At 36.5% G+C, this 13,021-nt stretch overlaps 1 protein-coding gene across 1 annotated transcript in view; it reads right to left on the reverse strand.

The window, feature by feature from the left end:
* CATSPERE (catsper channel auxiliary subunit epsilon) overlaps positions 1 to 13,021 on the reverse strand; it is a 247,561-nt gene that overhangs the window by 7,684 nt on the left and 226,856 nt on the right. Inside the window, exon 20 of the mRNA XM_060088382.1 lies at positions 11,444 to 11,601. Coding sequence (XP_059944365.1) covers positions 11,444 to 11,601 — 158 coding nt within the window. The remainder of the gene's footprint in view (positions 1 to 11,443; positions 11,602 to 13,021) is intronic.

Here is a 13,021-nt window from a genome sequence, read left to right on the forward strand (position 1 = left end):
TTAAAATTGAAGTACAGTATAGCTGATTTACAAGGTTGTGTTAATTTCAGTGTAAAGCAAAGTGATTCAGTTATACATATATCTATTCTTTTTCAGGTTCTTTTCCCTTATAGGTTATTATAAAATATCTAGGATAGCTCCTTGTGCTAAGCTATAAGTTGGTTGTTGGTTATCTATTTTGTATATAGTAGTGTGTATATGTTAATCCCAACCTCCTAATTTATCCCTCCTGGCTCTTTCCCCTTTGGTAACCATAAATTTGTTTTCTATGTCTGTGAGTCTATTTCTATGTTGTAAATATGTTCATATTTATCTTTTCTTTTTTTCTTTTTTTTTTGGATTCCACATATAAGTGGTATCAATATATTTTTCTTTCTCTGTCTGGCTTACTTCACTTAGTATGATAATCTCTAGGTCCATCCATGTTGCTGCAAATGGATATAACATCTTTATCCATTCATCTGTCAATGGGCATTTAAGTTGCTTCCATGTCTTGGCTATTGTAAATAGTGCTCCAGTGAGATTAGGGCACATGTGTCTTTTCAAATTATGGTTTTCTCCAGATATGCCCCCAAGTGGAACTGCTCGATCATATGGTAACTCTATTTTTAGTTTTTAAAGAAACCTCCATACTGTTCTCCATAGTTGCTGTACCAATTTACATTCCCACCAACAGTGCAAGAGGGCTCCCTTTTCTCCACATCCTCTCCAGCATTGTTATTTGTAGACTTTTTGATGATGGCCATTCTGACCAGTGTGAGGTGATACATCAGTGTAGTTTTGATTTGCATTTCTCTGATAATTAGTGATGTTGAACATTTTTTTCACATGCCTATTTGCCATCTGTATGTCTTCTTTGGAGAAATGTCTATTTAGATCTTCTGCTCATTTTTTGATTGGGTTATTTGTTTTTGATATTGAGCTATATGAGCTGTTTGTATATTTTGGAAATTAATGCCTTGTCGCTAGCATTGTTTGCAGGTATTTTCTCCCAGTCTGTAACTTGTCTTTTCATTTCGTCTGTGGTTTCTTTTGCTGTGCAAAAGCTTTTAAGTTTAATTAGGCCCCATTTGCTTATTTTTGGTTTTATTTCTATTATTCTAGGAGATGATCCAAAAACATATTGCTGTGATTTATGTCAAAGAGTGTTCTGCTTATGTTTTTATTTTTTTTTAATTTTATTTATTTTCGTATACAGCAGGTTCTTATTAGTTATCCATTTTATACACATCAGTGTATACATGTCAATCCCAATCTCCCAATTCATCCCACCACTACCCCTCCCCGCCATGGCTTTGCCCCCTTGGTGTCCATATGTTTGTTCTCTACATCTGTGTCTCAATTTCTGCCCTGAAAACCAGTTCATCTGTACCATTTTTCTAGGTTCCACATATATGTGTTAATATACGATATTTGTTTTTCTCTTTCTGACTTACTTCACTCCGTATGACAGTCTCTAGATGCATCCATGTCTCTACAAATGACCTAATTTTGTTCCTTTTTATGGCTGAGTAATATTCCATTGTATATATGTACCACAATTTCTTTATCTGTTCGTCTGTTGATGGGCATTTAGGTTGCTTCCATGACCTGGCTATTGGACGTAGTGTGGCAATGCACATTGGGGTGCATGTGTCTTTTTGAATTATGGTTTTCTCTGGGTATATGCCCAGCAGTGGGATTGCTGGGTCATATGGTAATTCTATTTTCAGTTTTTTAAGGAACCTCCATAATGTTCTCCATAGTGGCTGTATCAATTTACATTCCCACCAACAGTGCAAGAGGGTTCCCTTTTCTCCACACCCTCTCCAGCATTTGTTGTTTGTAGATTTTCTGATGATACCCATTCTAACTGGTGTGAGGTGATACCTCATTATAGTTTTCATTTGCATTTCTCTAATAATTAGTGATGTTGAGCAGCTTTTCATGTGCCTCTTGGCCATCTGTATGTCTTCTTTGGAGAAATATCTATTTAGGTCTTCTGGCCATTTTTTTTTAACATTTTTTGATTGGGTTGTTTGTTTTTTTAGTATTGAGCTGCATGAGCTGTTTATATATTTTGGAGATTAACCGTTTGTCCATTGATTCATTTGTAAATTTTTTCTCCCATTCTGAGGGTTGTCTTTTCGTCTTGTTTGTAGTTACCCTTGCTTTGCAAAAGTTTTTAAGTTTCATTAGGTCCCATTTGTTTATTTTTGTTTTTATTTCCATTACTCTAGGAGGTGGATCAAAAAAGATCTTGCAGTGATTTATGTCAAAGTGTGTTCTTCCTATGTTTTCCTCTAAGAGTTTTATAGTGTCTGGTCTTACATTTAGGTCTCTAATCTATTTTGAGTTTATTTTTGTGTATGGTGTTAGGGAGTGTTCTAATTTCATTCTTTTACATGTAGCTGTCCAGTTTTCCCAGCACCACTTACTGAAGAGACTGTCTTTTCTCCATTGTATATCCTTGCCTCCTTTGTCATAGATTAGTTGACCATAGGTGCATGGGTTTATCTCTGGGCTTTCTATCCTGTTCCATTGATCTATATTTCTCTTTTTGTGCCAGTACCATAATTTCTTGATTACTGTAGCTTTGTAATATAGTCTGAAGTCAGGGAGTCTGAGTCCTCCAGATCGGTTTTCTTCCCTCAAGACTGCTTTGGCTATTTGGGGTTGTTTGTGTCTCCACACAAATTTTAAGACTTTTTGTCCTAGTTCTGGAAAAAATGCCACTGGTAATTTGATAGGGATTTCATTGAATCTGTAGATTGCTTTGAGTAGTATAGTCATGTTCACAATATTGATTTTTCCAATCCAAGAACATGGCATATCTCTCCATCTGTTTGTATCATCTTTAATTGCTTTCATCAGTATCTTATAGTTTTCTGCATACAGGTCTTTTGTCTCCTTAGGTAGGTTTATTCCTAGGTATTTTATTTTTTCTGTTGCAATGGTAAATGGGAGTGTTTCCTTAATTTCTCTTTCAGATTTTTCATCATTAGTGTATAGGAATGCAAGAGATTTCTGTGCATTAATTTTGTATCCTGCTACTTTACCAAATTCATTGATTAGCTCTAGTAGTTTTCTGGTGGCATATTTAGGATTCTCCATGTACAGTATCATGTCATCTGCAAACAGTGACAGTTTTATTTCTTCTTTTCCAATTTCTATTCCTTTTATTTCTTTTTCTTCTCTGATTGCCATGGCTAGGACTTCCCAAACGATATTGAATAATAGTGGTGAGAGTGGACATCCTTGCCTTGTTCCAGATCTTAGAGGAAGTGCTTTCTGTTTTTCACCATTGAGAATGATGTTTGCTGTGGGTTTGTCATATATGGCCTTTATTATGTTGAGGTAGGTTCCCTCTGTGCCCACTTTCTGGAGAGTTTTTATCATAAATGGGTGTTAAATTTTGTCAAAAGCTTTTTCTGCATCTATTGAGATGATCATATGGTTTTTCTTCTTCAATTTGTTAATAAGGTGTATCACATTGATTGATTTGCGAATATTGACGAATCCTTGCATCCCTGGGATAAATCCCACCTGATCATGGTGTATGATCCTTGTAATGTGTTGTTGGATTCTGTTTGCTAGTATTTTGTTGAGGATTTCTGCATCTATATTCATCAGTGATATTGGTTTGTAATTTTCTTTTTTTGTAGTATCTTTGTCTGGTTTTGGTATCAGGGTGATGGTGGCCTCATAGAATGAGTTTAAGAGTGTTCCTTCCTCTGCAATTTTTTGGAAGAGTTTGAGAAGGATGGGTGTTAGCTCTTTTCTAAATGATAAAATTCACCTGTGAAGCCATCTGGTCCTGGACTTTTGCTTGTTGGAAGATTTTTTTCTTCTTTTTGCAGTACGCGGGCCTCTCACTGTTGAGACCTCTCCCATTGTGGAGCACAGGCTCCGGACACGCAGGCTCAGCAGCCATGGCTCACGGGCCTAGCCGCTCCATGGCATGTGGGATCTTCCTTGACTGGGGCACAAACCCATGTCCCCTGCATCGGCAGGCGGACTCTCAACCACTGCACCACCAGGGAAGCTCTGTTGGAAGATTTTTAATCACAGTTTCAATTTCATTACTTGTGATTGGTCTGTTCATATTTTCTATTTCTTCCTGGTTCAGTCTTGGAATGTTTTACCTTTCTAAGAATTTGTCCATTTCTTCCAGGTTGTCAATTTCATTGGCATAGTGTTGCTTGTAGTAGTCTCTTATGATGCTTTGTATTTCTGCTGTGTCTGTTGTAACTTCTCCTTTTTCATGTCTAATTTTATTGATTTGAGTCCTCTCCCTCTTTTCCTTGATGAGTCTGGCTAATGGTTTATCAATTTTGTTTATCTTCTCAAAGAACCAGCTTTTAGTTTTATTGATCTTTCCTATTGTTTTCTTTGTTTCTATTTCATTTATTTTTGCTCTGATCTTTATGATTTCTTTCCTTCTGCTGACTTTGCGTTTATTTGTTCTTCTTTCTCTAGTTCCTTTAGGTGTAAAGGAACCTGCATCCCCTAGTTTTTGGATTATCGTGTGTTCATTGTCATTTGTCTCTAGGTAGTTTTTGATTTCCTCTTTGATTTTTCCAGTGATCTCTTGGTTATTTAGTAACCTATTGTTTAGCCTCCATGTTTTTGTGTTTTTTACATTTTTTTCTGATTTCTAATCTCATGGTGCTGTCGTCAAAAATGATGCTTGATATGATTTCGATTTTCTTAAATTTACTGAGGCTTGATTTGTGTGCCAAGATATGATCTATCCTGGAGAATGTTCCGTGTGCACTTGAGAAGACAGTGTATTCTGTTGTTTTGGGATGGAATGTCCTATAAATATCAGTTAAGTCCATCCTGTTTAATGTTTCATTTAAAGCTTGTGTTTCCTTATTTATTTTCATTTTGGATGATCTGTCCATTGGTGAAAGTGGGGTGCTAAAGTCCCATACTATGATTGTGTTACAGTCGATTTCCACTTTTATGGTTGTTAGCATTTGCCTTATGTATTGAGGTGCTCCTATGTTGGGTGCATAAGTAATTACAATTGTTATATCTTCCTTTTGGATTGATCCCTTGATCATCATGTAGTGTCCTTCTTTGTCTCCTTTAATAGTCTTTATTTTAAAGTCTACTTTGTCTGATATGAGAACTGTTACTCCAGCTTTCTTTTGATTTCCATTTGCATGGAATATCTTTTTCCATCTCCTCACTTTCAGTCTGTATGTGTCCCTAGGTCTGAAGTGGGTCTCTTGTAGACAGCATATGTATGGGTCTTGTTTTTGTATCCATTCAGCAAACCTGTGTCTTTGGTTGGAGCATTTAATCACGTTTAAGGTAATTATTGATATGTATGTTCTTATGACCATTTTTAAATTGTTTTGCGTTTGTTTTTGTAGGCCCTATCTTCTCTTGTGTTTCTCACTTAGAGAAATTCCTTTAGCATTTTTTGTAGAGCTGGTTTTGCTTGTCTGTAAAGCTTTTGATTTCTCCATCAAATCTGAATGAGAACCTTGCTGGGTAGAGTAATCTTGGTTGTAGGTTCTTCCCTTTCATCACTTTAAATATGTCATGCCACCCCCTTCTGGCTTGTAGAGTTTCTGCCAAGAAATCCGCTAACCTTATGGGAGTTCCCTTGTATGTTATTTGTCATTTTTCCCTTGCTGCTTTCAATAATTTTTCTTTGTCTTTAATTTTTGCCAGTTTGATTACTATGTGCCTTGGCGTGTTTCTCCTGGGTTTATCCTGTATTGGACTCTCTGCGCTTCCTGGACGTGGGTGGCTATTTCCTTTCCCATGTTAGGGAAATTTTCGACTATAATCTCTTCAAATATTTTCTCAGCTCCTTTCTCTCTCTCTTCTCCTTCTGTGACCCCTATAATGCGAATGTTTTTGTGTTTAATGTTTTTCCGGAGGTCTCTTAGGCTGTCTTCATTTCTTTTCATTCTTTTTTCTTTATTCTGTTCTGCAGCAGTGAATTCCACCATTCTGTCTTCCAGGTCACTTATCCGTTCTTCTGCCTCAGTTATTCTGCTATTGATTCCTTCTAGTGTAGTTTTCATTTCAGTTATTGTATTGTTCATCTCTGTTTGTTCTTTAATTCTTCTAGGTCTTTGTTAAATATTTCTTGCATCTTCTCGATCTTTACCTCCATTCTTTTTTCGAGGTCCTGGATCATCATCACTATCATTATTCTGAATTGTTTTTCTGGAAGGTTGCTTATCTCCATTTCATTTAGTTGTTTTTCTGGGGTTTTATCATGTTCCTTCATCTGGTACATAGCCCTCTGCCTTTTCATCTTGTCTATCTTTCTGTGAATGTGGTTTTTGTTCCATGGGCTGCCGGATTCTAGATCTTCTTGCTTCTGCTGTCTGCACTCTGGTGGATGAGGCTATCTAAGAGGTTTGTGCAAGTTTCCTGATGGAAGGGACTAGTGGTGGGTAGAGCTGCATGTTGCTCTGGTGGGCAGAGCTCAGTAAAACTTTAGTCTGCTTGTCTGCTGATGGGTCAGGCTGGGTTCCCACGCCGTTGGTTGTTTGGCCTGAGGCAACCCAACAGTGGAGCTTATCCGGGCTCTTTGGTGGGGCTAACGGTGGATCTGGGAGGGCTTACTCCAAGGAGTACTTCCCAGAACTTCTGCTGCCAGTGTCCTTGTCCTCATGGTGAGACACAGCCACCCTCCACCTCTTCAGGAGACCATCCAGCAGGTGGTCTGGCTCAGTCTCCTATGGGTCACTGCTCCTTCCCCTGGGTCCTGATGTGCACACTACTCTCTGTGTGCCCTCCAAGAGTGGAGTCTCTGTTTCCCCCAGTCCTGTCAAAGTCCTGCAATCAAATCCCGCTAGCCTTCAAAGTCTGGTTCTCTAGGAATTCCTCCTCCTGTTGCCAGACCCCCCAGGTTGGGAAGCCTGATGTGAGTCTCAGAACCTTCGCTCCAGTGGGTGGACTTCTGAGGAATAAATGTTCTCCAGTTTGTGTGTCACCCACCTAGCAGTTATGGGATTTGATTTTATTGTGATTGTGCCCCTCCTACCATCTCACTGTGGCTTCTCCTTTGTCTTTGGATGTGGGATATCTTTTCTGGTGAGTTCCAGTGTCTTCCTATTGATGATTGTTCAGCAGTTAGTTGTGATTCTGGTGCTCTTGCAAGAGGGAGTGAGAGCACGTCCTTCTACTCTGCTGTCTTGAACCAATCTCCCTTCCTATGTTTTCTTCTAGGAGTTTTACAGTATCCAGTCTTACATTTAGGTCTTTAATCCATTTTGGGTTTATTTTTGTGTATGGTGTTAGAGAATGTTCTAATTTCATTATTTTACATGTAACTATCCAGTTTTCCCAGCACCACTTATTGAAGAGACTGTCTTTTTTCCATTGTATATTCTTGCCTCCTTTGTCATAGATTAGTTGACCATAGGTGTGTGGGTTTACCTCTGGGCTTTCTATCCTTTTCCACTGATTTATATTTCTCTTTTTGTGCCAGTACCATACTGTCTTGATTACTGTAGCTTTGTAGTATGGTCTGAAGTCAGGGAGCCTGATTCTGCCAGCTCCATTTTTCTTTCTCAATATTGCTTTGGCTAATCCAGATCTTTCGTGTTTCCATACAAATTGTAAAATTTTTTGTTCTAATTCTGTGAAAAATACCATTGATAATTTGATAGGGATTGCATTGAATCTGTAGATTGTCTTGGGTAGTATAGTCATTTTGACAATATTGACTCTTCCAATCCAAGAACACACTATATTTATCTGTTTGTATCATCTTTGATTTCTTTCATCAGTATCTTATAGTTTTGAGAGTACAGGTGTTTTGCCTCCTTAGGTAGGTTTATCCCTAGGTATTTTACCTCTCATAATTTAGCATATTGCTTGGAATGAGACAGGATGAGGATGTAACTAAATAAACATTAATAATATGATTTTACCTATCTTCGTGTGGGAGAAGAGACAGGAAAAGAACTTAGTTTTATTGAGTCCTTGCTATGTGCCCAGCAATGTTAGGGATTTTTACCCAGGATCTTCATTTAATCCTCAGGATACTATAAGATAGCTATTACTGACTCATTTCACAGATAAATAAGCTCAAAGAGACTAAACAATTTGCTTAAGACTAGATGTTACTAGTGGCAAAATTAGGACTCAAACCAAAATAGACTCTCTAGCATAATGTTCTCAAGGTCCATCACCGTTGTCTCAAGTGGTAAGATTTCCTTCTTTTTATGGCCAGATAATATTCCATACCACATTTTCTTTGTCCATTCATCCATCCTTGGACACTTATGTTATTTCCATATACTGGCAATTGTAAATAATGCTGCAATGAACATGCGGGTATACATATCTTTTTAAGTTAGTGTTTTTGTTTTCTTTAGATAAATACATAGGTGTGGAATAGTTGGATCATATGGTAGTTCTATATTTAATATTTTGGGGAACCTCCATATTGTTTTCCATAGTAGCTGCATAAATTTACATTCCCACCAACAGTGCACAAGTGTTCCCTTTTCTTCACATCCTCATCAACACTTATCTCTTGTCTTTTTGATAATAGCCATTCTAACAGGTGGTTTTGAGTTGTATTTCTCTGATGATTACTGATGTTGGGCACCCTTTTATGTACCCATTTCATGTATGTCTTCTTTGGAAAAATGTCTAATCAGGTCCTTGGCCCATTTTTAAATTGTTTTGTGGTTTTTTTTTTGTTTTTTTTTTTTGCTATTGAGTAGTATGAGTTCTTTATATATTTAGATATTAACCCCTTATCAGATATATGATTTGTAAATATTTTCTCCCATTCTGTAGGTTGCCTTTTCATTTTGTTGATGGTTTCCTTTGCTGTGCAGAAGCTTTTTAGCTTGATGTAGTCCCACATGTTTATTTTTGCTTTTGTTGCCTTTGCTTTTGGTGTCAAATAAAAACAAATTGCTGCAAAGACTGACATCAGGGAGCTTACCACCTATGTTTTCTTCTAGGAATTTTATGGTTTCAAGGCTTATGTTCAAGTTTTTAATCCATTTGGAGTTAATTTTTTTATGGTGTTAGATAGTGGTCCAGTATCAATCTTTCACAGGTGGCTGTCCAATTTTCCCAACACCATTTATTGAAGAGACTGTCCTTTCCCCACTATATATTCTTGGCTCTTTTGTCATAAATTAAGTGACTGTATATGTGTGAGTTTCTTTCCAGGGATTTCTATTTTGTTCCATTGATCTATGTGTCTTTTTTTATGTCAGTACCATACTGTTTCAATTACTGCAGCTTTGCAATATAGTTTGGAATCAGGGAGTGTGACGCTTCCAACTTTGGTCTTCTTTCTTAAGACTGCTTTGGCTTTTTGGGGTCTTTTGCAGTTCCATACACATTTCAGGATAGTTTCTTCTATTTCTGTGAAAAATGTCATTGGAATTTTGATAGGGATTGCTTTGAATCTGCAGATTGCTTGGGTAATATGGAACTTTTTTTCTCCTCATTTTTTTCTTTTATTTGAGGAGTTTTATGCTCAGCTTCTTTTCTCATCACCCTCAATTCTTTCACTGTGGGTATCTCCTAAAAGCTCTTTTCTTCTCATAAGTCAGTTAACTTATGTGTGCTCATGGAGTCATTATAGAAGATGCCCACATTTGTGTTTTCAAAACTCTTTATCATCAGCTATTCCCTCCAACTCAAGGCCCAAATTAAAAATTTTAACTGTTTATAGGACATCTTCACTCAGATATGTCATTGTCCTCTCAAATGTAAAGTCAGAACTCTTAGAAAAAGAAAGACCTCAAAGAAAAACTACCTCAGTATCTACTGTGGGCAAAGAAAATACCATAATTTTTAATCACCTAGTCTAGAAAACTTGAGACCATATCAGTTCTTTCTTTTCCTTCATTTGCCACACTAGATCAATATAATATCTCTTTTCCTGATAAATATTTATTATACTTTTCCCTTTCTTTCCACTCCTCCTGCCAACAGGGCTTCCTTTGACCCTTGTCTTGTTAATTCCACTCCTCTCATATATCTGCAATTTATTTTCCTTTTATAAGATCCTTTATTCTCAGGCTAATTTTCCTAAAACTATACTCTCATCACAACACTCCCCTAGTAAAGATACTAAAGAAGCTCTCTAGGACATGGTTTGAAATTGAATTCAACATTATGAATTGCCTCGAATTAGTCTGCACCCTTTGTTTTTTACCTCCCTCACTCAAGGTATTTTCCACTTTCTTTCATAACTCCACAAGCCATAGACAATATGTTAATATTCAGCTCCATTCCATTATTAGTGTGATTTCTTTCATCTGAAGGGTCTCTCTTAGTTCTCTGGCAATATAAATTCTTAATGCTCCTTGTCCTCCAGGAAGTTTTCTCCTGATGCTCAAGATAGCATTGATTTTTTTCCCATCTCTGAATTATTATTATGCTTATCAATAATACAAATAATTATATTTGAAAAATATATCATGTGTTTGCTCTGATTTAACCTCCCTTGGTTTTATGTGTAACCTCCACTCCTCCTTCCCCAACCAGTTTAATTACAAGCATCTTAAAGGCTGAGATTATCCTTATGCTCTATTTGCATCTATCATAGCAATGAAACATAGTAAAGCACTCAGAATGTAATTGTGAATCGACTAATTTAATTAATGTTTAACATGAAATCTTATCTCCCACTCCCATAGAATGTTTAACAGGATTGTTCCAAAATGAAAAAACAAATATGACAGGCATACCTCGGAGATGTGGGTTCAGTTTCAAACCACCACAATAAAATGAATACTGCAATAAAGTGAGTCACACAAACTTTTTGCTTTCCCAGTGGGTATAAAAGTTATTTTTACACTATACTGTAGTCTATTAAGTGTGCAATAGCATTATGTCTAAAAAAAGACTGTGCATACTTTAATTAAAAAATACTTTATTTCTCAAAAAATGCTAACCATCATCAGAGCCTTCAACAAATCATAATCTTTTTGCTGGTGGAGGGTTTGAAATATTGCAAGAATTACTAAAATGTGACACAGAGACATGAAGTGAGCAAATGCTGTTAGAAAAACGGCGCTGATTAACCTGCTTGACCAAGGGTTGCTACAAACCTTCAATTTGTAAATTGAAGCACAATAAAGTAAGGCATAATAAAATGAGGTATGCCTTTTTTTTTTTTTTTTTTTTTTGCGGTATGCGGGCCTCTCACTGTTGTGGCCTCCCCCATCGCGGAGCACAGGCTCCGGACGCGCAGGCTCCGGACACGCAGGCTCAGCGGCCATGGCTCACGGGCCCAGCCGCTCCGCGGCGCATGGGATCCTCCCAGACCGGGGCACGAACCCGCATCCCCTGCATCGGCAGGCGGACTCTCAACCACTTGCGCCACCAGGGAGGCCCGAGGTATGCCTTTAATTGGATAGCTGGGTGGTATCAAATTAAATCAAGAAAATAAAAATTTAATTTTTAGGAACTAATGCTAAAACTATTATAATGGAATATTTATATTCACCTATAGTTTGGATCCAGGATCTTCACACGAAACACATATATTCCGGAATGGTCCAAGGGCCAAACTAAATGGTTATGGTTAGACTTGTTGATAATCTCATATGGTTGATTTAAGTCTCCTGGTTTTCCAATAGCATAAGAAAAACAGTGCTTATAGTTCTGAGTAGAAAACAAAGACAAAAACCTTAAGGTCATTAGCTGACTTTAATATACAAAATTATATACTCATATTTATTTTGGAAAATTATTTAGAGATATAATAGTTATTCCTATCTCTTCTATCATTTTAGTGTAGTATAGTATTTTTAGAGGCTATCTTGGGTTAAAGTTTGTTAAAAAGTGAAGCTTAGTGAAAGAAAATGCTGTGTTTATTTATTTGCAAACAATAATACATTAGGGTGTTGAGAATCTGTAAGCATTTAATTTCCCTAAATTGAAAACCACAAAATCCTTCAAGGATGCTTAATTTGGGACAGACACTATTTTGATCATAAGGTATGGATACAGTAGTCAAATCTTCCCCTAAGACTTTTATTTATCCCCATTACCACTACTGTCTCTCTGTGGGTCTCATTTATTTATCTCCTGTTCCCTTCTTAAAAAGCATAAACACTATATATATTTAAAGTCACTTTATTAAAGCTAAGGTAATAAAATAAAATCCTAAAATAATACATGGCATTTCTTCTGGATTCTTGTAGGTCCTGTATGCTTTCACACCCTACTTAAAGTCTTGCTTGTCTCTCTGTCATGTATTCTCAGTGAGGCTGAATTCTTTCTATAGCTTTTGAGTGAGTAACTCCCATTTATTCAAGTGGTATTTATTTCTTGTTCTTTCCTTCATATTCTCCCTACATTTTGACATTTTTCAATGTGCAGATATTGTATTCTTCCTTAACTCTACTTGGTTTTGGAGATAATCAGGACAGTTCATATAGTTCCCTTATTTGGCTATGTGATCTGGTGTACATAGAAGTCCCTTCTATAGCTCTCTCATTTTACCTTTTTTAATATATACTCCAGTATTTACCCTCCTGTTTGAGAATTTTTTTTTGAAGGTGAATATTGCCTTCACACTGAAAATTCCTCTACTTTCCTTCTTAACAGGTCATTTTCTTTTACATAGGAGAATCATTCCATAATTATATTTTAATTATAAGTCCCATCCCTAAAACTCTTAACGATTTTTTACAATTTCATGAAGTGTTACTGTATGACTTGATAAACTGCAAAATAATTCTTCTATCTCTCTCCTTTATCACATTTACTATTATTTCTTCCTTTTGTCTACCTTTCTACTACTGCACTCTCTGGCACATTTATAAAGCAATATGTTAGGTGTAGATTAATGAAAAACAAGTAAGAGACTCATCATTATTATTTTTTTCTTTTGAATATCAAAAAATTCATTTCTGCCTTTATTTGTATGTAAGTACTTGTTTATTTATCTTTGAGATATAACTGACCTATAACATTATATTAATTTCAGGTGTACCACGTAATAATTTCAATATTTGTATATAGTGCGAAATGATAACCACAATATGTCTAGTTAACATCTATCACCATACATAGTTAC

Source organism: Mesoplodon densirostris, chromosome 2 (assembly GCF_025265405.1).
Source record: "Mesoplodon densirostris isolate mMesDen1 chromosome 2, mMesDen1 primary haplotype, whole genome shotgun sequence".
Taxonomy (NCBI): domain Eukaryota; kingdom Metazoa; phylum Chordata; class Mammalia; order Artiodactyla; family Ziphiidae; genus Mesoplodon; species Mesoplodon densirostris.